General features: G+C 35.6%; 1 protein-coding gene and 1 long non-coding RNA gene across 5 annotated transcripts in view; one reads left to right on the top strand and one right to left on the bottom strand.

The window, feature by feature from the left end:
- The window catches only part of SLC39A10 (solute carrier family 39 member 10), a 145,143-nt gene that overhangs the window by 39,009 nt on the left and 79,130 nt on the right, over nt 1-27,004 (bottom strand). For all 4 annotated transcript variants that reach the window (XM_042994957.1, XM_007094705.3, XM_042994958.1 and 1 more), the window contains one exon: nt 1,789-2,813. In XM_042994957.1, the coding sequence (XP_042850891.1) occupies nt 1,789-2,802 (1,014 nt within the window). In that variant the 5' untranslated portion in view covers nt 2,803-2,813. The remainder of the gene's footprint in view (nt 1-1,788; nt 2,814-27,004) is intronic.
- On the top strand, nt 8,623-26,996 carry LOC122240988. Its single transcript, XR_006220867.1, has 3 exons — nt 8,623-9,018; nt 26,717-26,790; nt 26,915-26,996. It is a non-coding gene; the product is annotated as an uncharacterized LOC122240988 (long non-coding RNA).

Raw genomic sequence — 27,004 nt, 5'->3', positions numbered from 1 at the left:
TTTATGATGGAAATACATTGAACTTCATTACCCAATACTTTTTATGGACTTTAGCCATTTTTCCACTCTAATACATGAAGATAATGACTTTCTTGGTAACTGATAAAAATCACTCACAACTATATTCGTAAGGGGTGAGAAGAAAAATCACTTTCCTATTCAAAGTGAAATCATCAATCATTTGTCAAATAGACACAAAGTACTTTAATAAATTTATATTAAAATATATCATTCTAGCCTAAATGCTAAAAGTAGAAGACAAGAGAAGGCAGCTTCATCCACCAGTACTTTTAAGGGCAGAACAAAGCAGACAACACATAGCAAACAAGTTTGGACCTATCATATGCAAAATATCTAAAATGAAGGCAAAGCAGGTGGTAGTGCTTTTTCTTTTTTCCCCCACACATAACACACTTCGGTTGTATGCTTGTTACTGATTTGCTACCTCATTATATGATTTTTTTTATGGGATAAAAAACAAAATCAAAACACACAAACAAAAAAATGCTTCTTCTCAGGTCTTAATGTGAGATACTACTCTATCTAGTGCACAGAACATTTCTAGAAATCCTAAGAAAATTCCCAACATGCATCAGACCTGTGAAGATATAAAACAACATGTTTGACTGATGCAGACCCCACAAGTCTGGTAGAAAGAATATGATAATGTCTGGTTATTATCAACAAAAGATTCTAAGATATTATCTAAAGTAATAAATAAATAAAAGCACTTCTTTACAAATACACTAAGATTTTTAAATATAAGTGACTTTATTTATTTATTTTTAAATAGAAGTGATTTTAAAATCAGTGTTTATAACTGCTAAAATCAATATCTGATTATACAGGGAAGAAACACAAAGATATTTCCGTAGATGCAAAACATATTTCATAATAGAAACAGAAACAGCAAAGGGTAGGGTCATTTTCCATATTAAATGGTGCTGCTTTTTATACATATGAGCAACAAATAAATTCAACTTTATTAATTGAATAAATTAATAAAAATAAATTTTCTCAACTTATTAAGAATAAAGAGTACTAAAAATTAAACAAAAATGTTGATATACCTTTAACGAAACAAAATGTGTATGAGGCAAATAGTTAAAAAAAAAATCAGGAAGGAACAAATCAAACGTGGAAGTATTTAAAAGAACATGAATACTTTAAAGGAAAACATAACCATCCCATTACTAGTGGACTTTCCTGTTATTTTATCTTTTTGCATTCACCCTAAATCTGTCAAAGGGCATGGGAGAAGATTAATTTTAAGGCAGCAGGCCCTCTGTATCATAAAGTGACATACAGAAAACAAACCTACCATATAAACAAAACACCTGACTTTGGAGCTACATCAATGACAGGGAAACATTCTGTAGTTAATTCATTAAGTTAATGATTATGTAAAGAAAATGCCTAGTCACTTTCCAACAGGACAAGTTGAACACAAGAGACTTTAATTTTCAAATATCTAGAAACCAACTGACAGTAACAAAATGAAAACTTGGGAAGTCAAAACAAGTCATAAGCAAGAAAGTAAAATAATGAATGAGTTCTAACAACCTCTGAACATTTACATTTGAGGGACCCAATTTTGAGAATAACACAAGTGAAAATCCAGATAAAAATATTTAATCTGATTTTAGGATCTTAAAGTATTTTGTTCAGAAACATTATCTGGAAATAAGTTTGAATACGATTGACTATTCTCCACTGTTACTTCTCTTTTTACCTAAAATAGTCCACAATTATCTGAGAATTATGGAGCAACCATCTCTTCACACCTACCTCATGTTGACGGTCATCTTCATTATGATCTTTGTGGGTAGCAGCTGAATAAATTGCACTTTTTTTAACATGTGGTGCTTCTCGCTTCCTAGTATGTCGAAGTTCACCTTCATTATCAGGATTAAGATCTTGGTGTCCATGACCAGGATCGTGACCATTATGTTCTGGAAGGCGTACGTGAGAATGACCTGGGTTATGTACACGATCAGGTTTGTGGACCCGATTATGTTCATACTGTTCACCCTGATCATGGTTGGGGGGAAAACCTGGTGTAATAACCTCAGAATTTTCATTACTTTTCTTCCCTTTTCTCTTCCTTTTTCCTTTTGGTAGCTTACTTTCAGATTGTTCCTGTGTTTTATTGGTCTCTGTTGAAGGTTCATGGCTAGGCTCCCCACGCTCACTGTGAGCAATGGAATCATTGGGAAAATGGCGAGTGGTGTTATGATCTAGGTGGTGATGCAAACAATGGTGATGGCATAAGCGATGATTACGGTCATGTGTATGTTTATCATCAGATTTGACAGATACTTCAATTGTCTCTTTCTCTGGATCACACTTATGGTTTCTTTTTGTTGATACACTAGTCACAGTTTGATTTTCTGAACTTAAATGATTGTGGGAATGCTGGTGGTTATGGGAGTGAAAATGCTTTCCCTCTTGAACTGCCAAAATATCTAAGTGAGAAACATGATCGTGGCCAAGATCCTCATGATTAATCTCAACAACTTTTATCTCTCCAAGGCCCAAGTTTGTTAAAAGTTTCTCCAGACCAAAAAAGGATAATCTTCCATTTTCACCATAACGGTCAAAAAGTTTTTCAATGTAATATTTTTTTTCATTTTCAGCATCCAGCACTGAAAATTTGCTTGACTCCGATTCTGTCATCCCACGACGATGTCTGTGATGTTCTTCAGAACCATGGTCATGTTCTTCATGGCAATGGTTGCAGTGATGGAAAATAAATGTCAGCAAACAAATGAGGCAAAATTTTGTGTGCATATGTACCTTCATTTCTATTTTTCCTAAAGGGATTTAAAAAGAGAGGCAAGTATTAGTTCATACTTAGACACATTCAAAATAATCATAAACTCTCCAGAAATTGCTAATCCACTAGGCAAATGTTTTACCACATTTCTTTCATGACTATAAATCATTCTTTCCTTCTTCAATGCCCTATAAAAATGGCCCCTTTTATCAAATGTGTACAACCCTTCAAATTAGTACAAATTGCTCAAGACTCCATCTATAAGACAATTCTGACTCCCTTTAAGCACAACATGTAAGAGTCTACTATATATTTATACAGAAACTGTTGGCTTCCTTCTTATCTGGTTCTTTACAAAAGTTTGCTAATCTCTGTTCTTGAGGTCCTGGGCAGTACAATAAGACAAGATGAAATAAAATGATAAAATGTATAAAAACCAGAAAGATGGGCGCCTGGGTGGCTCAGTCAGGTAAGCATCCGACTCTTGGTTTTGGCTCAGGTCATGATCTCACAGGTTCCTCCATCTGAGACCCACATCAGGCTCTGCGCTGACAGTGCAGAGAATGCTTGGGACTCTCTCCCCCTCATTTTATGCCCCTCCCCTGCTAGTGCTCTCTCTCTCTCTTTCTCTCGAAAGAAAGAAAGAAAGAAAGAAAGAAAGAAAGAAAGAAAGAGAAAGAAAGAAAGAAAGATGTCATTATTCACAAATTTTAGGATTGGGTATATAAAAAATCCAAAAGAATCTATAAAAATTAATAAGTTAATTCAGTATAATTGCCATATATAAAGACAATAACCTAAAATCAATTTTACTTCTATACACTAGCAATGAGAAATTAAAATTAGAAAACAGTATCATTTACAGTACCAAATGACTAGGAATAAATCTAGCAAAAGATGTGCAAGACCTTTACATAATTGAAAGATCACATATTACTGAGACAAGTGAAAGACCTAAATAAATGACTATATCATATTCATGACTGGATGTTATATAGAGCCAAAATAATGTCAATCAAAATCCCAAAGGAAACTGAAAATTGATGAGGTACTTTTTATAGTTATGTGGAAATAGTAAAGTCCAAGAATGACCAAGACATTCATGAAGAACAAGAACACTTACTCTATCAGCAACTAAAGACAGTGTGGCATTTGATGGAAGAACAAACAAATAAATATACCCAACAAACAAAGAACAGTCTAAAAATAATAAAGATTCTCTCTTCCTTGATGCTTGGTCAACTCGATTTCCATCTGAAAGAAAAAATAAAACTTGACTCCTACTTCACACTATATGTAAAATCAATTCAGACAGATTATAAACCTAAATCTCAAACAATAAATGTTAAAGCAATAGAGTGTCCAGAACTGTGCTGTTCAATATGGTAGCTACTACCCACAGATGGCTACTTACATTTAAACTACCTACAATTAAAAATCCAGCTTCTCAGGGGCACCTGGGTGGTTGAGTCGGTTAAGTGTCCAACTCTTGGCGTCAGCTCAGGTCATGATCTCCTGGTTCGTGGGTTCAAGCCCCAAGTCAGGCTCTGTGCTGACGGTGCAGAGCCTGCTTGAGATTCTCTCTATCCCTCCCCTGCTCACACTTTGTCTCTCAAATACAAAAACAAAAAAAACAAAAATTCAGCTTCTCAATCACCCTCACTACATTTTCAATGCTCAATGGACACTTTCAGCTTATGGCTACTATATTGGACAGTATAGATATAGAACATGTCCATCATCACAGAAAGTTCTATTGGATAGCACACTTCTAGAACATAGAAATGCAATGTGAGTCAATTATGTAATTTTAAAATTTTCTAGAAAAAGGTCATTTTCATATTTAACTCCCTATATATGCAAAATGTGATTTCAACACGTAATAAATATAAAAACTATTAATGTGATTTTGATATTCTTTTTTAATATTATGTTCATTGAAATCCAGCATGCATTTTACACTTACAGAACATCTTTACTCAGACTAGCCACACCTCAAGTGTTCAATAACCACATGTGGCTACTGGCTACTGTCCTGAAAAGTGTACAACTAGAACATTTATTCAGCAAACTACCATTAAGACCTTCAAGATAGAGGACAAAACTTAAGAGACTCTTAAGCATGGAGAACAGAGAGTTACTGGAGAGGTTGTGGAAGCAGGGATGGGCTAAATGGGTAGGGGCATTAAGGAATCCACTCCTGAAATCATTGTTGCACTATATGCTAACTAATTTGGATGTAAATTAAAAAAATAAAATTAAAAAAAAAACCTGTAGACTATGTTAGCAGGTAGTAAGGAAACTGAAGAGCAGAGCAGGGTAAGGGCATAAGGAGTGCATGTGGGGGCAGGGATGGCCGCCAGTTTTGATATGGTAATCCAGGGGCCAGATCGAGAATATAGCATTACCAACTTGAGATCATACTGTTTTACAGGCTCTTTCTTCCACTTATTAAATGGTATTTCCCCATGCCATTAAATATTCTTTTGCAATATATATACTAAAAAAAAAGACCTTCAGGATAGAACATAAAAAACATTATAAAGGGAAAAACAATAAAGTATAGTACAATTAAAATTAAGGTCTGCTCATCAAGAGATTTCATCAAGAGATGAAAAATGGCAAGCCACAGATCTGTAAAAAAAAAAAAAAAAGGGGGGGAGGGGGGTGCTTGGCTGGATCAGATGGTAGAACATGCAATTCTTGATATTGGGGTTGTGGGTTTGAGCCCCATGTTGGGTGTAAAGATTACTTAAAAATAAATCTTAATAATAAAAAAAGGCAAGTCACAGATCGAGAAAAGATTATCACCATGTTACCAGTCAAGAATATATAAGGAATTTCCACAAGGCAACATGAAAATTATGTGACAATTCAATGGAAAAATAGGCAGGAAGTCTGAACAGGCATTTTGTAAGAAGACAGCCAAATTACTAAGCATATGAAAAGATTCTCAACTTCAGTAGTTATCAGCGAAATACAAATGAAAATCACACTTGGGTATTACTATATACCCACCAGAATGAATAAAATACAAATGGTGTAGGTAATGCACTGCTGGTGGGACTGACCATACATTGGTATCTTTTGGAAAAATGTCTGACAGATCCCCCAGAAGTTAAACATAAGCATAACCACTCACACAGCAATTCTACTCCTGGGTATATGGTTCAACAGAAATGCATACACAGTGACACCAAAAGACATGAACATGAAAATTAACACAATCATCATTTATCATAGCTTAAAACAGGAAAAAAAAAAGGCCAAATGTTCATCAACAGAATAATCTTTCAACAGAATACTATACAGGAATGAAAATGAAATTACAGCTTCACACATTAACACAAATAAATCTCACAAACATGAGATTGTACAAAAGATGGCAATCACTAAAGAGACCGTAGTGTATAATTCTATTTATATAAAGTTAAAAATGAGTAAAACTAAACCAAGATAATGATTTTTTTTTTCCTTAGAGATTTTACTCTGAAGTAATCTCTATACCCAATACCCAACATGGGCCTGAACTCATAACCCTGAGATCAAGAGATGCATGCTCTACCGACTAAGCCAGCTAAGGTACCCCAACGATGACTTTTTGAAAGGTAGGTAGAGGGCAATAATTGGAATAGGAAAGTGAGGTAACTGAGTAATGGTTACACAAATATGCTTACTTTGTGATAATTCATTGTATTTATACCCTGTGTACTTTTCTATATACATAATGTATTTAAATGAAAAAGCTTTCTGGGGCGCTGGGTGGCTCAGTCGGTTGAGTGTCCGACCTCAGCTCAGGTCAGGATCTCGCAGTTTGTGAGTTCGAGCCCCGTGTCGGGCTCTGTGCTGACAGCTCAGAGCCTGGAGCCTGTTTCCGATTCTGTATATCCCTCTCTCTGCCCCTTCCCCGCTCATGCTGTCTCTCAAAAAAAATGAATAAATGTTAAAAATAAATAAAAAAGAACTACCTTAAGACAGGATGCTTTGGTTATATAAATAATAGAACACTAAAGGAAAATTTCACATAAAAAGCTGGGAGAAATGGGTGGTTCCAGGATTATTGCATGATCAAAAACTCAGGCTCTCAGGTTTGTCCCTGCAGTCTCAAGGAACTGCTATTGCTACAACCATTCTATCCTCGTACAACTATATTCAAAACTGGAGGATTTCTCTTCATGTCTCTTCTTACCCAGGGAGAAAAATCTTTCCCTAAAGTCTATCCCAGATTTCTCTTTCCATATATTTGAACAGGACTGTACGACATACCCATGCCAAAACCTGTAACTGGTAAAGGAAGAAATTACTATGATTGACTTAGACAAACATATTCATTCCCTTAGGAATGGAAAGATCTCTCTCTCCTACATATTGAGAGGAAGTGCTCACAGAACATGGGGACTTAACAGCAAGTTTAAAAGGAGGTAAGATAAAGAATGGCAGTCAATTATGTAATCATTAGTGCCTGCCACAAACCTACATGCCCATCAGTGGAAGAACAGATAAAATAAATGTGGTATATTTATGTCATTAAAACTTACACTGCAGTTATATAAATGTACGAACACGAAGGAATATATAACATGCACAAATCCCAGAAACAATTTATAAATTACAAAAAGATACATATCCTATCACTTAAACACAATTAAAAACATGCAGAACATCTTACTTTTAGGGTGTATATATACAGGTAGCAAGAACCTACCATGGGGATGATTACACTCTGGAATGGTTACTTTTCAGGAAGAGGAGGGGAGTCAAATGCACTGCACTGCATCTGCAGTTTTATTTCTTAAGAAGGGAGGAGGGGGCCTGAAACACGGTCACAAAACACTTACTTTTGTTAGAGGAGCATAATGGGATTCAGGTAATATTCTTCAATGTAGTCTTAAGTTTGAAAGGATTTCACATAACTTCTCTCCATGTAACCAAAGTATGGTTGTAGGAGCAGAAGTAGCATCACGGTCACCTTGGAACTTGTTAGAAATGTTAATCCTTGCACCCTACACAGACCTACTCAATCAGGAACTCTGAAGGTAGGGATCAGCAATGTTTTATCCAGTCAATGAGTCAGATGGCTAAGGCTTGAGAACTACAATCAATATAAATAAATCAAACATTCCCATTTATTTAATATGATACTTCAGTCAAATGAATGTTACAGTTTCCCAAATAAATTAGATAGAATTATGTGACAGATGTGGCTTAAGAATTTTAAAGAACAATTAGCCTATAATGTTTTTTAACTGCCAAACTACATTAAGTTTGATTTTTTATTTTTTAATCCAAACACATCAGTTTCTTATATAGTCTCATGGATAAAATCACCATTTAAAATATATTAATTTTACTTGTGCACTAATGAAAAGGCATGAGTAATGAAGACAATCACTGTTAAGCAGAAAGAGGACAGTTACACTCCCTGCAGTTTACTTTGATTTTCCACTAGAAGATGCTAGTGAAAGAGGGCATTTTTAGTCAACGTTGCTCCATTCATCAGATATGTAAATGTCTTGTGGTTTATTCAGTGCATATGATCTCTGTCAACAGGTACCAGTGGTGGGAATAAAACCTACATGTATTCTGATCAGGCAACATCAAATAAATGACTCCATGTGTCGCTAGACAAGCTCGTATGCCCAAAGCACAGCAAAGCCAATCACTGAAACAACAAGTATACAGCAAGGAAAGGGTTTATTTGAGAAGCAAACAAGGAGACAAGAAGATGGGAGAGCAAGCCTCATTCAGGGATGTTTAAAGGCAAACAAAAAAAGGTCTGGGTAAAAAGCTGCAGCTGCACTTACTAGTCCTGTTAACCTATGGTTACTTGTTTCAACCCCATTGTCTTTTTACCATTCCTCGTTCTCAAGGGAACTAGGACCATGACCACTCTAGTTATTTCTAACTGAAATGTGGCAAAGACCGGAGTTAGTAGACTAGAACCTTTCCGCACTCATTTAGAAATATTCCTTAGTTCCAACATTCCAACTGAAACCCAACATTCTGCATTACCAAGACTTTTTGTACTTTGGTTCCCCTAGCAACATATTCCTATCCACATACAAATTGTAACCTAGGGATGCACAAAGCACTCCTGTTAATTCAGGAGGATTAATAATTTCATTCTGCAGACTCACTGGAGGTATCATTTGAAACCAAGAAGTATGGTTAATTGAATGACTTGATGAACCTGACTCTAAGTTGATGGAGAGCGTCAAATTACATGAAAGGAGCAAAGAAAGGTTAGTTATAGGCATTATTACTGGGTTGCTGTGGTGGTACTCTGTGCTGGGTTCAGGATGGTATATCCAACAGTGAGAAAGACTGCCAGCCTTGACCAACGTCGGAGAAATCCTAATGGTGTAATTATCTTTCCAAGCTTGAGAGGTTGCAAACACTTGAAAATACAAAATATTGATAACCAAATGTCCTAACTAGTAGTTTTAGGTCTTTCAGAGGCTCACTGATCCAAGGAGCGTTCTTTTCAATGTTCTCCTTGCCAACAGGGTATAGGGAACCTGTGGATTCTTATGGAACCAGCTTCACTTGAGTGATAAATACATGGCTTAACTCCCTTTAGTTTCACTGAAGAATGGATGGTCAACAGCACTGCAGAAGGTCCTGTCCAACAAGGTCCTCTGAGTGCTTCTCTTTAATAACACCAAGTCTCCAGGTATCACGTGGTATAAGTGAACATCTGTGGGGTACACATCAACCTGCTGGAAGCAAACTTATGTATATCGGTTAAGTATTTCCCAAATATTGAACATACCTGATAGTATCCATAGTGTTCCCATCAGGAACTCTTAAGTCATAAAAAGGATGTAGAAAGGGTCTTCCATACAACATTTCATAGGGGCTTAAGCCAAGCTTATTGCTAGGGGCCACTCTTACCCAAAGCAGGGCAACCCACAAGACTTTTTCCCCCAAGTTGAATTGGTTTCTCTGCAAATTTTTGCCAAGGTTCTTTTAAGCATATGGTTCATTTTTCTGTTTTCCCAGCTGATTTTCTGTTTCTGCATGAAGCACGTAATTTTCATTATTTAATGCCCAGGGCACTGGACACTGCTTATGTGACTTTCACCACAAATACCACTCCATTGTCGCTCTAAATTGTTAGCAGCAATCCAAATCTAGAAATGATTTTGTTTAGCAGTGTTTTGATAACTTCCGATGCCTTCTCTGAATGGCATGGAAAAGTTCAACTCAACTTGTAAAAGATGCCTACAAATATTAGCAAATATCAAAAATCACTTGTTGTTTGTAGTATCATAGTAAAGTCTACCTGCCAGTCTTCTTTAGGTTTGATAACTCTTAAGTGGTACACCTTTTAGAAATGGTGGGGGCCCAGTCTTATGATTGTTTTCATCACAAATGTCACATTTTGGACTTTTTGATGGTTCTCTAAAGATTGGGACCCACAATGTACTTCTGGATCCACTGAAAAGTAACAATCTCACCCATGTGGGGTGCTTTGGTGAATATGACTATTTTTTCCATGAGATGTTCTGGGATAAGGATTATCTCCTGTTCATTGTATTTCCAGCTGGCTTTAATGCCAGTAATGTGTCCAAAATCCCATTCTCCACCTCTTTTAGGTCTTCAGAAGAGTACTGGGGTTGATACTTAGTTAAGTCTATGTCTCGTACTAAAGCCATTACAGAGGGTTTTGGAATCTTTCTGAGGTGCCAGCTTGGCAGCTTGATAGGCCCACCTGTTCCCTTGAGCAATCAAGCAGTCTAATTTCTGGTGATCTTGGCAATGAATAATAGCTGATAGGTTACCACTGCATCCAGTGTTCTTCTTTATCCTTGATCCATAAAACTGCTTCTGTGAACATCTTAAGATCTGGATGTTCCAACAGCAGATCTGTCAAATGAGGACAGCTGGAATAAACTTGCTCAATTATCTGTATATCTCTGGTGATCTGAGTGGCCCATACAGTAACAGGCATGAAGACTGTCTAAACATGAGCTGTTGCGGCAATTTTCTCTGAAGTATACCTCAAAGTGTCTAGCTTCAGTTTGCAGGGCTTCGGAAAAAAAGGGCAGTTTTAGTTCTCAATGATTCCAAGTGAAGAGAAAAGGAGAAAATTAGAAATGTTAGTTTGGAGGGTCTTAGCCAGACATTTGAGAAAAACAGAAGAATTCAGGATCCAGACCAGTTTTATAGGAAAACAACAAAGATAGTTAATCAGAATTGGAATCTAACATCCACCAAGGTGCACTACTGAAACATAACTTCTCTCTAAAGTCACCCTCATCTCCACAAAAAACAATGCAGTTTTCTCACTAGTTCTGGGAATTCTTGGTTTAATTTTATGATCTCTTAAAGGTATCAGGTATTTGTCATTACAATGCAATTAACAAGGAAATTCTGGGACACTTCGGTAATTAAAATTACAAGTGATGACATTATATGAGGATATATGAAAACATTCACTAGGAATTTTACATAATTTCTGGAACAGCTATAGCATTTACCTATACAATATAACCTAAGAAGGTTTATCATCTTCTTTGATAATGCTTCTCATGTACTTTGATATACCAAATAAACTAGACTCATTAGTCAAAAAGACTTCATTTAGAAGTTGAATTGGGGGGGGGGGGCACCTGGGTGGCTCAGTCAGTTGAGCATCTGACTCTTGATTCTGGCTCAGGTCATAATCTCAGTTTGTGAGACTGAGCCCTGCATCAGGCTCTGTGCCGAGTGTGAAGCCTGCTTCGGATTCTTTCTTTCTCTCTCTCTCTTTCTCTCTTTCTCTCTCTTCCCCCACCCCCCACTCCCCTACTTGCGGGCACATGCACTCTCTCTGAAAGAAAAGAAAAAAGGAAAGGAAGGGAAAGGAAGGGAAGGGAAGGGAGTTAATTACTTGAATTTGGGAAAATAGAAATATCAGGTTTTCAAGAAGACGCTTAAAATAGGATTACAGCACCTGGGTGGCTCAGTCAGTTAAGCGACCAACTTCAGCTCAGGCCATGATCTCACAGTTCGTGGGTTTGAGCCCCGCGTAGGGCTCTGTGCTGACAGCTCAGAGCCTGGAGTCTGCTTCAGATTCTGTGTCTCCCTCTTTCTCTGCCCTTCCCCTGCTTGCACTTTGTATACCTCTCAAAAATAAACATTAAAAAACTGGTTTTTTAAATAGGATTACAGATCATCACAAAACTTATCTATTTAGCCAAGGCGGCAACGAGATTCTAAAGGCAAATACAGAGGGTTTTTTGTAGGCAGTTTGAAGATAAAGAAAAACCTCTGTTTAAAAATTTAGACCATAAATCTAAAAAACTTATTTCTAACAGATAGAAAAACCAATTCCAAATATGGGGTACTTCCACATTAAGACTCATTGAGCATCCAACTCTTTGTTTTGGCTCAGATCATGATCTCACAACTCATGGGACTGGCCCTGAGTGAGGCTCCATGCTGACAATGTGGAACCTGCTTGGGAGTCTCTACCTCTCTCTCCACCCCTCCTTCACCCATGTACTCTCTCTCTCGCTCTCAAAATAAACTTAAAATAAAAAAACCCACACACACACAAAAACAAATCTAATTGGAAGATGGTATTATAATTTATGGGTCCATTAATTAATCATTTTCTCTGGAGTCAAATAAATATTGTGGCCAAGCAGTGTTACAAAAAGATGATTTTTTTTCTTTCCATAGATTCATAAGTAAACATTGCCCAATTTTGGAGACTACAACCCAAAGGTCTATATGTGGGAAATGAGTTGTCATTTCCCATTTTCCAATTAGAATATGGCCAGTTTTGTCCAAAGATACCAAAAGCTGCAGCAACAAACAAATCAAATGAAGTCCATGGTACCTCTGTGAGCACTGGTTCCTCCTCAAAAGTAAGGCTTCACCAACAGAACCAAATGACTTCCTAGTTAGCCATTCTTTAAGCAAGAAAAGGTTAAGAGAACCAAAACTCCCTACTTGGAGGTAATCAAATGAGAGAAAAATACCGAAGCCAAACCAAAGAGAAGGAAGAAATAAGCTCACAGGCCAAGCATGGCACATGAAGCACTTACCAACATCCATCCATCCAAACCAAAAATGGTTTCCTTGCCACAAGGGCTAAATTAAGCACCAAAAGTCAATGGTGCCCTGTTGGGGTGGGGTTCTGGGGATGGTCCCCAGGAAAAAGAGCCAAGGCAGCTGTTTGGACTTGTCATCAGACTTCTATTACTGACTGGGGACCAACAAACCAGAGGCAAAGAGCACCCGGTTGGCTTGCCAAATTTGTAACTGAACCCAAGTTCATATGCCCAATGCACAGCAAAGCCAATCACTGAGACACTGAGTATACAGCCAGGAAAGGGTTTATTTGAAAGGCAGTCAAACAAGGAGACAAGGCGACAAGAGAGGAAGGCTCAAATCTGCCTCCCTCAAAGAGGAGAGTCAGGGATATTTAAAGACAAACAAAATAAAAGGTCTGGGTAAAAGCTCCAGCTGTGCTTGCTAGTCCCATTAACTCTTTGGTTACCAGTTTCACATGAAACACAAAAACCAGATGGTCTATGTGAGATTTAAATTTTCATTTGTCATGTTTTAAATGTATAGTACTCTATTGCCAAGAATTCTAAATATCTTGACTCCTCTAATTATTTACATGTAAGAGATCATAGGAATGCAAGCACATGAGTGACATGTAATTTTAAACCTGTTATGTGTTTAAATCATTCATAAACTTTCCAACTTTAGTTCAGAACTGCTACAGCAAATGTGTGCTTTGAGAGTCATTTGGATGAAGTATGAATTAGTTAGCATAGACCAAACAGCTACTGCAAAGAACCTCTCCCAAAAGGGCAATGGCTTAAGAAACACTCAAGTTTATTTCTCCGTCAAAGACAGTCCAACACAGGGCACCTGGATGGCTCAGTTGGTTAAGCGTCCAACTCTTGATTTTGGCTTAAGTCATGATCTCACAGTTCATGGGATCTTGAGTGCCGTGCTGGGCTCTGTGCTGACAGCGTGGAGCCTGCTTAGGATTCTCTCCCTCCCTGCTTGTTCTCTGCCCCTCTCCCCACTTGCGTGAAGCCTCTACCCACCCCCCCGCCCCAAATAAACAAATTAAACAACAACAACAAAACAGTCCAAGATGACTGCTCCAGGTCTGTGAGCACCTCCACTCCAATCAATCAGATACATCAGCCTTACATGAGTGCTATTCCAATCATTAATAAAACAGAAAAAAGTGAAGTCCAGGTACAGAAATTTCTTCTTAAGCAGCAAATGAAGCAGACATTGCATGTATCACTTCTAATACTCCAATAGCAAGAACTTAGTCACATGGCCTCAATCAGCTCTAAGGAGACTGGCACATATAGCCTCAACCACAACTTATCCAGGAGTTTCTCAAGCATTCCATGGAGGTTAAGGATCCTTTTCTAACCACAGCAAAAAGAGGATCCTTTCTGTCAAGACAGGAATGGAGGATATGTCGCCCAAGTCCATTTATCATTCAACCCTAAGTACTGGCCTTTGTAGGACTGAGCTTTGCCCAAGCCAAGATATTCTATTGCCTCTTTTTTTGTGTGTTTTGGAGTTTTCTAAGTTTCTGTGCATTGACAATGTGTTAGTTTTCCACTTCAGCAAATATATCTAGTTGTTTACCCGAGCCTTCTGGGTAAGACATCTATGAATGATCCTACTGCACCAGAAAGGATGAATGGATTCTGAACAGCGAGCAGTTGCCATTACACGTTCAATTTTCATTTCATCTTCTGTTACTGATTTCCAGTATATGATTGGTTAAAAGTTTAAATATTCCATCATTGTATAATTTCTATAGTAAGGGTCAGGTTAATTCACAATTAAATAACAATCATTGTGCTAATCAATTATACAATTTCTCATGGAAATATTTTGCTTTAAATGCAAATAAAAATGAGATCTACCAATATTTTTCTGTAAAAGTCACTAATATTTCAACATTAGCATCAGAACTATATATTTAGTGAAGGTAGTGGTTGTAATTCGGTATGGGAAGTGGCAGGGAGAAGTCATGAGGGGAATTCTGGGCTGCTGTTAATGCTCTATTTCTTAGGTGCTGGTTACATGGGTGTGTTCACTTCATGAAAATTTGTCAAAGTTTATACTTAACATTTGGGTACTTTGCTGGAGGTATGTTTTATTTGAGAGAAAACAATTTTTAATCCTTATGTACAGTATATATACTTTTTAAAACTCCTTATGTAAAGTATATATAAAGACTATATACTTCAGGGGCGCTTGGCCAGCTCAGTGGGTGGAGCGCACAACCCTTGCTATGGAGGTTGTGAGTTCAAGCCCCATGTTGGCTATATAATTTACTTAAAAATAAAACCTTAAAAAAAAAGTGTATTTCAATTTCCAATTAGTAAAATCCTCAATATACAGCTTGTAGAAACAGACCTATATTTAACCATCTCCAGAGACAAATTTATTTTTAACTTATTTTAAAATAATTTAAGATAATAGGTTATAAAAACAGTTCAGTTTCCATGCACTGTTCACTTGATTTTCCCAATGATAACAGCTTATATAATAACAGTACATTTTCAAAACCAATATACTGATACTTACATAACTTAAACTATAGACCTAATTTTACCAGTGTCACATGCACTTAAAAATAATGTAAGAGAAAATCCATTTCTTAACCACAAAGAAAAAAGGTATTATTGGTAACCAAAGGATCTTACTTAACAAACTATATGACTAGGGTATTGTATGGAAACCAATTTGACAATAAATTTCATATATTAAAAAAAAAAAAACACTATATGACTACACTTAAAAGAAACATAAGTAATTAGGGCTGATAATCTCCATACCAAGCTCTTTTATAAAAGCTTACAAACATCTTTAATTATAGGCTTTCAATTATAATTTTTCCTGAATAAAGTGCCAAATTACAACTTTTTAAATTTTTAAATAAAACACCTATATCAAGAACTCTGAAATATACACTAATTGCTAACATTATATTTCTATAGATATTTTGTCTAAAGACAATTAATTTTATTTCATATAGGCAGACATAACAGAACCATAGAAAGTTTAAGATAAAAAGATACTTAAGTATACTAGCTAAACAGTCTCATTTTACACACAGAAATCTAAGACCCAGAGAAGATATACAACATGATCAAGGTGATAGTTCAAGTTTGTGACAGTCCTCTAACTTGAATGTCTAGGACTCTGTACAACATCAGCATATTTTAAAATAACGTAGAGGGGCGCGTGGGTGGCTCAGTCGGTTAAGCGGCCGACTTTGGCTCAAGTCATGATCTCACGGTCCGTGAGTTCAAGCCCCGCGTCGGGCTCTGTGCTGACAGCTCAGAGCCTGGAGCCTGTTTCAGATTCTGTGTCTCCCTCTCTCTGACCCTCCCCCGTTCATGCTCTCTCTCTGTCTCAAAAATAAATAAACGTTAAAAAAAAAAATTTTTTTTAAATAACGTAGAGAACACTGAGATAATTACCAGTGTATCCTACCAGAACACTTTTAAAGGGAAAACAAATTGTCTATTACTTACAGTTAATATTACAAAGTCAATAAGATGATCAATAGATTAGTTAACAAAATGATTGCTTGACATAATAAAAATAACTAATAAACACTAAAATAATTCTATTGGCAACAATAGGTTACTGTTACTGGAAAGGCCAACTAATGTAGTATATCCTGTGTATGATCACTCAACATTTGACTTAAAAAAAAACTCAAAAAAAAAAAAAATACTCAAGCTGGTATTTTTTAAAAGAAAAATGAAAACCAAATGAAAGAATCCAAAGTTTTGATCTGTATCTCAGTTTGCTCTCTCATACATACGCACACAACACAATCACAAAATAATAAGAAAAATACTATAAATTGCTTAGCAAGGTTTTAAAACTAGCCATTTCAATGCTCTAGATTGGTATTTTGAAGATCGATGAAGGAGAAAACAAAAGAAAAATCACTAAAACACCCAACCTGGATTATATAAATTTATCATGCTTTAAAGTTAACAATGTGAAAATCCACTTAATAAATGTACATGGTATCTCAATTTTATAAAGGACTTCATTTTTTTTTTTTTTTACGGGTTTCATTACAGGACTTCTTTAAATAATGGCAGAAATTAGTTTTATTTTTATCTTGAATCACATGAACTGACACTTATACCACTGAATGACTTTATTAATCTTTATCAATACTGGTAGTCAGATAACAATTTAGTTTCCCTCTGTGATTCAACAGCAGTACACACAAAATGGCTGAGAAGCAATCAGACTGTTTGCATACTGCAGAAACACTACTCTAGGAGTCAAAAATAGAGATCTAGCTCTGCCAACTCACTTGCTATGAGTTGCTGGGCAAATTACTTAACCTCTGTAAGTCTAATTACCATTTAAAGAGTGGGGATATTAATTCCTGTTCTATTTCACAGTAATTATGACAACCAAGTAAAATGTGTATTTTTTTTTAAGTGGTAAGACCTCTAAACGTTTTTCATTTCACTGATGTTAAATGCTATTTAAGTGCAAGTAGCATTAACAGTAATATAACAAGGATCCAGTTTTAAGTCACATTTCTGCTATACTCCCGTTGAATAATGTTTTTGTACATAGTAAAGAACCAGGCGCCAGAAAACTTTGCCTCTAAATTCATCCCAGTACTGTCACTGTTTCTAATCTGCAAAATGGGGGAAAGCACCTACATTTATCCATCAATTGAACTAATGCATATAAAAGGTTGTAAAACAAGTACATATAAATTTGTAAAACAAGCACGTTAACCTACAGTGTTACTACCACTAGATGTGACTCTATGTATCTTTCACTTAACTTTCATAAAGTATATAAGCAGGGAGAAAAAGTCCCTTTGTTTTGATTCCTTTAAAGAGTGCTATCAAAAATATTCAATCGCTTCTCGGCCTTTTGGCTAAGATCAAGTGCAAAAATATTCAAGAGCACACACAGCATTAGTACATCCAAGACCAATTCGAGATTACAAGAGGCACCCAATTCACTAGAACCTGAGTAGTAAAGAATCATCACAACATACCAGTTTCATTGACATCACGAAACTTTTCAAGGCAGAAGAAAAAAATAACTTTTCAAGGTATAAATCTATTTCAGTAATGAGTTCTCAACACGAAGAGCAAAATCGTCCTAGCTTCAAGGTTTGTTTTTCATTCCTCCCTTCACCACATACCTAACCTACTAATGCCATAGTTTTAGTTTGGAATGCCAATGTAGCTCTTCCCAAAATAGCACAGTTCCAACAATCTCTTGATATTTCCACTAAGATTCATACATACAAAAAGTTAGATGCATGCTATAATTGAGCTTGGGCATAATTCAGTGCTGCTACCATTTCAATAACTTTTACCAAGAGAGAAAGAATAAAAATATTTGAGCCTTGGAGTGCCTGAGTGCCTCAGTAGTTAAGCGTCTGACTTCTGCTCCAGTCATGATCTCACAGTTCGTGACTTTGAGCCCCATGTTGGGCTCTGTGCTGACACCTCAGAGCCTGGAGCCTGCTTCAGATTCTGTGTCTCTCTCTCTTTCTACCCCTCCCCCACTCACACTCTCTTTCAAAAATAAACATTAAAAATTAAAAAAAAAAATATTTGAGCCTTCATTCAATGTACCAAACCAAGCATCAACATATCAAATCCATCTTTATTGTATTTAAGCATTCATGTGCAAACCTACATTTTCTCACTGATGTCAAAACAAGTCTATCTCAAGTCTCTGCTTTTCAAGTTTTCATTACAGGGAGCCTGGAACCATGCTGTTGAAAGCCACCTATGATACTCCTGTGTCTGTTCTGCTGCTTGTGAATACAAAGAACAAATATTTGATCTGACATTAGTAAATGTAATGGCCTTTACCAGTCACAAAATACCGTGATGCCTTTTGAAGCTACCAAAATGTTTATGATTTTAGTTACCCTTGAAGTAAACGGACTTCAACCGCTTTCACTCCAAATGCATATAAACCAACATAACATGCAGCATGAAGAGGATGTAGAGTGTTAACCTTAGGACCTGAATGAGGCACACACACCTAACTGACTCATCACCACTGGCAGTTGCCTTCATTCTAAGAATAGTTATTGCCACTCTCAAATTTTTATCACCACATTCATCTTGACTCTTCCTTTGTATCACTGTTACATGTCCTTTATTTTGCACCAGCTTGTTATCCATAAGCACTGCCAATAAAATAATCCTTCCTTTCCATGAAGACAGGAAAAAAACAAAAAAACAAACAAACAAAAAAAACACACAGAATGTCCAGGGCAATCTTTTTACAACATTTTTTCTTACATTTTTTATAACATTTTTTAATGATGCTGACAACGCAGGCTATTTCATCCCCACCATGGAAGCTTTCTGTGTGATTTTAGGTGTCCTTCTAGTTATTTTAAGCCATCAAGGTCCTTTTAATTGTTGAACAAAAGTGAAGATTCAGTTCTGTCATTTAATAAATTCTTAACAAAAATGTAATTCAAATACTGAAGATATTAATTTTAGTAGCAAAGTACCGATTTCATTATCAGTTATCAATCCATCTTTATTATCAGGTTTAACAATGTCCAACATATAAGAAAACTACAAATCATTCTATAAACAGTCATCCTAGGGCACATTCCCTTTCTTACAAAGCTACATTTAGATACAGAGCTGAGAAAGATTTTGTGACATACAGGCACATAGGAAAAAAAAAAAAGAAAGAAATTAATAATAATGCCAGGAAAACATAGTTGTGCAGAAAAGAAAAAATAAGTTTATTGTAATAGCTGTGTATTATAAAATTTATAGTCATTAAAATATAAATGTTCTAAATCAAAATTACAGGATAATTGCACTGAAAAAAAAGGGATATAGAAAATGGGAGAAGGTACACAGAGGGGAGGAAGAGTGCTAAATCCTCATCCTTCACTAAACAAATGACTTAAATTGAAAATCAACAAGAATTAATGGACACATTGGAGACATAGCAGTGAATTAGCAAGATAATCAACTAATGAAACGAAAGAAGTCCCTTGTCTCTCTAGGCAGAAGAATGTAAAAGAAGGAAGGCAAGGGACTGATTTATTTATCCTTTTCCCTAAAATCCTCACAGACTATTTAATACTTTATATTCACGTAAAACTTTGACTGAATAAAACTAAAAATATGCTTAAATAAACCGAATTGCAATCACTCAAGGTGCAATTAGTCACTGGGGAAGAAAAAAGGAAAAAAAAAAAAAACCTAAAAATAAAAGCCAGCAATTATAAATCTTAAGCTTTTGTTAACAAAATCACATTTTGTCACATGTGGAAGAAAATGAGTTACTTACAGTTTCAAGAGTTTCACAAGCATTTGTTTGTAGAGTTTTAATCACAATACGCAATCATTATAATTTCAATTTGTGCTATTAATTTTGGTTACTTGCTTGGGCAATTCCAAGATGTAGGGAAAGACTACCAAAAAAATGTTAACACTTTTCAGGTCTTGTTACATATTTCCAAATTGGTTTCTAGAGAAATTAAGTTTGGTTATACTGCCACCAGCAGTATGATCATTGCATTCTCTTTAGTACTTGGTACTATTAATTTTGGAATAAAAGATTTTGCCTTATTTTTATCTATACTTTATAATTATTCCTGGTGTCTCAATATTCTTACCAACATATACGAGCTTTTAAATAATATGACTTGGTCATATATTCTACAAAAAAAATATCTTCAGTTCTGTGCAGTGTCTTTTTATTTGATTACAATGTTTTCCCTTTCCTGTATAGATGTTTTCATATACATGCAATGAAACTTACGAATTTTTTTCAATTTCTTCAATGGTTTCTAAAATTTAAGAAGTTTTTTTTCTATTTTTAGTATTTTCTTCCTTAAAACAAAACAAAACAAAACACCTACAATTAAAATTAACATGACCCCTAAATTTGTTTCTTTTTTAGGGAAAAAACATCAAGTGAACTAACATATAATATTCATATACTTATTTGTTAACTAAGAAAGTTTATATTTTATCTTCAATAAATTTTCAAGTACTTGTATTTAGGCAAAAATCTTCCTAGGAAAAGCTATGTTTGTTTTATAAATTGTAAATTAAATTACATATCACAGTGAATTTATTTTAAATATTTTTAATGTTGGTTTATTTTTGAGAGACAGGACATGAGCAGGGGAGGGGCAGAGAGAGAGAGGGAGACACAGAATCTGAAGCAGGCTCCAGGCTCTCAGCTGTCAGCAGAGCCCGACTTGGGGCTCAAATCCACGAACCGTGAGATCATGGCCTGAGTTGAAGTCAGACACTTAACTGACTGAGCGGCACAGGTACCCCTACACTGAATTTAAAGAGCACCTTTTTCCCAAAATCTTACAATTATTTGATTTTAGCAGATCTTTCTGACTTCCTTCCTCATTTTTATTAGATTGGTATGATTATTTTCTTGAAAATAAACTTTCTATTTACACTGGCACTTCATTTGAAAATAATTAAGAGTATCCTAACTTAAAACAAACATCTTAAAAAGTGTGTTCCAAACATTAACAAGTTATGAAGTCAGTTGAAATTCTACACTAAAAAAGATACACTAGAATGGAAAACATGATCTCACTACTTTATAATATACAGAATATATACTACCTAATTTTTCTACATTTTTATATAATTTTACAGTCACGTAATAAACATTACAATTACACAAGATATGTTTTTCTAACATTGTTTTACTGATCTCATTGTTTCATAATGTAATACCTACTCATATTATTCTATATATCTCGATAAGGCATATAAAATCAATCTCTCCACAGCCGCCTCCATCAAAAGGTTCTGTTCCTCTACAACATAGCGCAGGTGTGCCTGCGTGGCTCAACTGGTTGAGCGCCTGTCTCTTGATTTCGGCTCAGGTCATGTTCCCAGGGTCATGGGATCCAGCCCTGCATCGGACTCCCTACTGGACATAGAGTCTGCTTAAGATTCTCTCTCTCTCTCTCTCTCTCTCTCTCTCTCTCTCTCTCTGTCTGTCTGTCTCTGCCACTCCTCAGCACACGCATGTGAGCACACACTCTCTCTCAAAATTAAAAAAAAAAAAAAACCACATAGCACAAAGTATACTTCTTTGCATATAATCAGAATAAAGTAATGATTCATCTTCAGAGTTATTATACCAAAACATTTGTTCACAGGCCTATAAGTATACAATAAATAAAGTTACTTTATCAGAGGCAGGAGGGGAGAGGAGAAAAAAGAGTTAAGGCATAAAAGTCAGTACGGCACATTTTCTGTTCTGAAGGAGATACAAGGAAGACACTATCACCTTTTAAATTAGAGAAGGTAAACTCCAAGAGATGCTACCTAAGAAACGGTTGACAGAATTAGGTGGTAACCCAAGGTTGACGGCCAAAGGCTTCATATTCCAACGCCAAACATAAGAAAGGCACTAATCCTCATATGGAGGAAACATGGCAAGGACAAGAAACAAAAAGCATTTGTACTATTTAGGTTAAAAACACATGAGAACTCACATCATTACCTACAAATTTCTATTCGATGCCTTCCTACCAGTTTTTAAGTCACATAGGTTCTAGGAAAATTTAACTATTTTAAATAACAGCAACACATCAAATAATTACACAACATTAAGAACTGGATCCAGGGTCTGGCAGACTTAAAAAAGCTATTCAAATAATTAACATTTTAGGTATTGCGGGCAGTGCAGACTCTTCAGTACACGATTCTGCCATTTTGACACAAAAGCAGCCATACACAATACGTTAAGTGAATGAAGAGGCTGTTTTCCAATAATCTTTAATTTACAAAAGCAGGCTAATTTGGTGCGTGGGCCATAGCTTGTTGACACTTGACTTAATCTATACATTTTTTTAAATTACAAATTCAGCAGACAGCTGTAGGGGAAACCACTAGTTTAAAACTCAAAAATTCACAGAATATGTAAAGTGAAATAATCAGAAAAAAGCTTACGGGTGTGAGGGCACTGAAACTATTTTTTATTTACAGAGATTAAAGTAATGGGACAGTGGGACATACATCTTCATGATTACTACAACTGAAGACCATTTAGGTTTCCTAATTTCTTATGAATGAAAATAAATCTAGAAACTGAAGTGATCAATGGCAGACAAGTCTTAATCACTACAGGATTAAAAATAACTCTTCGATATGTAGTTCATAGTAATTCTTATTATTTCTGGTCCCATGACATAATCTTACTATATTAGTAAGATAAAGATACTTCCTACAACATTCTGATTTACTTTTCTAATCCCCCAAAACCTCTTTTTTGAATGGAATGGATGGTCCCCAAAAGTAGGGTACATATTAAGTGTAAACACGGCTGTTAGAAATGTTAATGCAAGGACAAGTATTATTTCCTATCTCCCTTTCAGCAGTAAAAGATCTACAATATAATGAATAATTATAAAATACAATCATAAAATTAGCTAATTATAAAATCATCTACCACTAACTCTTAGTTAAAATAATTTAAATACTTGAATATGTTAGGTTTTATCCCTATACTAATAACCTGTAACCACTGCCACCCACCACCACCACTCCATTTTAATAACATCTTTTTAATTTTTTTTTAATGTTTACTTATTTTTGAGAGAGGGAGACAGAGCATGAGCAGAGGAGGATCAGAAAGAGGGAGACACAGAATCTGAAGCAGGCTCCAGGCTCCGAGCTGTCAGCACAGAACCCGACGCGGGGCTCGAACTCACGGACCGCGAGATCATGACCTGAGCCAATGTTGGCCGCTCAACAGACGGAGCCACCCAGGTGCCCCTAATAACATCTTTTAATATGAAAAAATCAAGTATTAAAAACCTATTAAATATCCAATCCCTGTATTATCAACCAAAAAAACCATTTTAATAGAAAAATAAAATTTGACACTATTTGATAGAATTGTTTTAACATGTCTAAACATTAAGTATGGTTTCTTAAACAGTTGGAAATAATTTCAATGCTGTTGTTATTTAACACCTCACAATTTAAGTTGTAAATTGCCTTCATACCTGAGTACATTTTTGAATATTCTGAGTGTAGTAACTTTTTTATTGAGAATACATTTGCTTACTTTGGAAAAAATTCAAAAATCACTGCATGGTCAACTCAAAGAACTTATAAACAGAAATTAATGAAAAAGAAAAATGTAGTTGAGAATACTGGTAACTGGTCTAATTTGAAACCTTATAGGACTACAGGAAATGTTGTGGTTATTACAGATCCTTGAGATTTTTCAGAAATCATTCTAAATCATAGTTCAAAATAAACCTGAATTAAAAAAAAAACACTCACCATGTGTTTAATATTCTCAAATTTTATTTTCAGTACAGTCAAGGCAGTACAAAGCTAAATGGGACTAAATTAAGCCAGAAAACAAATTTTTCTATTACTTTTCACACCATAAACCCAGATTAGACGAATAAAATTGCTGTTATTCATATACAAAGCTAACTTCAAAAATACACCTATAACATACACCTTTCTCCTGTTTTTTAAAAAATATCACATTTATTTTTGCAGGGAAACTTGACATTATACAGTTTTACCTCCACCCAAAACTTGCTGCATTCTTGTAAAACTAGCAGCTAAAAGCAATCAAGTTAACCAATTCAAAATGACCATGCCCATCTTATTAGCAACACTAACCAGGTGGAGGAAATCCCACTGTAGTCTGCATATAATCTAGCACTAAGGAATCTAATTCTAAATTAAATAGATCTTATTTCAGAAGATGAAGGTGAAGAAGCTAAGCTCAAGAAAACTTCAAGGGAAATCAAACACTAGGCGGCAGCATCAAGCTGTTGGGACAGCCTGGGCATTCTTCTAACGTCAACTCCAAGCTAAAGTTAGTATATTTTTAATGAGAATTATAGTATAATGAGAGATGACTTTATAGGGTTATAAAATTTGTTATAAAGGAAAAAGGATAGCTTTCTGTTTTGAATACCTATACTTCCAGTTTCTACTGGGTAATTTATCTTGTATCAATTTAAAATGCACTAGTGACAAAAAAAAAAAAAATGCACTCGTGTTGATGTCCTTTTGATAAAAGCAAAACCCATGGCATTTCCATTGAAGTAGGCACTACAGAGACCAGGAATGACATTTTTATCCAAAATATTTCCTTGGACTAATACTAAGTTTAAATTTTGTTACATTCAATTAAAATTTTAAACTTGATTAAAGAGGTTGACAAGCAAACTTTGCATTCAATGAATAACGTGTCATGAGCACTATGTGACAGAAAGTTATGGAATATGTGCCCAAGTCAGAAATTTAGTCAGGCAGGGAAAACAAGATGTACACATGTAATTGTAAGCTAAAAAAAAAAAAAAGTTGAGAGGCAGAAAAAAAAAAACCTATGGATTATTACATATAAGTAACAACAATAGGGTAACTATCCTTGGCAAAAGCCCAGTAGAGACCATTAAATCTCATTCTGGGGGTAACCAAGTTATCAGAGTTAAAGACATAAAGCAGTCCTTCAACTAATGCAAAACTGAAACATTTGTATGTAGAAAAGAAGTTAAAACGAACTAAGTTTTTCTGCAGCTCTTTGTTTCATAATGTCATTTATAAAGGTCACAGTAAACCCATGAGGTAGGTTTTTTCAGCACAAGTTCATAGATAAAAGATTATGATAAAGCAGCTTGCTCAAAGTAACCAAACTAGTTAATAATGGGTCATAGTTTTGAATCGTTAAGTCTCACTCCAAAGCCTTAAATTCTTTCCAATACTGGCTAAAGCTTGAGGGAGGTGAATAGCAAAGTAAATTCCCTTTAATAATAATTTATAATAATTTCCCTTGCTCTAACACCTATATCCTATTCTCCATAAATCAGTTAAAAAAAAAAAAAAACCAAAACACCCTTGGGGCGCCTGGGTAGCTCAGCAGGTTAAGCATCCGACTTAGGCTCGGGTCATGATCTCGTGGTGAGTTAGTTCAAGCCCCATGTCAGGCTCTGTGCTGACAGCTCAGAGCCTGGAGCCTGTGTCTCCTCTCTCTGCCCCTCCCCTGCTCATGCTCTGTCTCTGTCTCAAAAATAAAACATTAAAAAAAAAAACAAAAAAAAAACCCTAGAGTAGTACTTGCACACCAAATTTGAAGCCTCCTAAAAGTACTTCAAAATCAGGTGCTCAAAAAGGGGAAGAAACATGTTGGCTTGTAAACTGTGGAACATAAATTGGCAGTGGGAAGAACAATTACAGCTCATCACACGAGTTACTGATTTGACACCTCTTAAGAGAAGCTCTTATTTTAAAGTAGCACCAAAGTCACTCCTGCACAGGGGTGTTCACCAGAAGTCTGTGTATAATATTGTTTTGTGAATCTGGATAAAAAAATACTATTCTCATCTTAATCTCTGAAATTTAGTTATTTCAGTTATGAATGCAGGCAAAACCACAGTAAATGCAGTACCTGATAGTTTATCCAAAAAAAAAAATCATACACATTAAGTCCTTTAAAGACCACTGAGTCCTAGTTTAAAATTAGGCTTTAGACCTGAAACTACTCTTCCTATTTAATGCTCTACTAAAGCATGGATTACTTCATCATATTTAATATTTTGATTATTTCAATATAGTTGGTTTCTGTTGTAATCCTATATATTCCACATTTAAAAAATCATCATCCTGAGGCTAATCGAGCAATTAAAAAACAAAACAAAAAAATCCCTCCAGTATATTGTTTTATTTCCTTCATACCACTTGTCACTGACACTTTTTCTCTCTCCCTACTGGAATATTCAACGAGTATAGGGATGTGAGTGGTCTAGTATGGACTCCCCAAAATCTAGAACAAGTGACTCATATTCAACATCTGTAGGAAAGTCCCTTAAAAAAAAAGTACATAAAGTCTTAAGATTTTCAGTGCATTACAATTAACTACATTCTAAATTTCCATCTTTTCCAGGATATTATTTGTTCTTAATTACGTAAACCTGTCACATGCTAGTTTTGCTCTATGGAGAACGACTCAATTTCAAGGTAAAACCAGAGCACTCAACAGTGTAAAAGACATTAAAGTAAAACAAAACCAAAACAAAAACCGCCCCACCAGTATATATAACGTGCTTTTAAAAAAACTACGTGCTTTATGTCACTTTTACAGGGACTTGAGCGAACGACCCTTCCGAGGAGGGCTGCTGCTGTGGCTGATTACTTCTTCCTCGCGCCCAACTCCTAAAAGACAGCCCATGTG

The sequence above is a fragment of the Panthera tigris genome, chromosome C1 (genome assembly GCF_018350195.1).
Source record: "Panthera tigris isolate Pti1 chromosome C1, P.tigris_Pti1_mat1.1, whole genome shotgun sequence".
Lineage (NCBI taxonomy): Eukaryota > Metazoa > Chordata > Mammalia > Carnivora > Felidae > Panthera > Panthera tigris.
The sequence above is the reverse complement of the archived record's forward strand: the minus strand, read 5'-3'. Positions and strand labels throughout refer to the sequence as shown.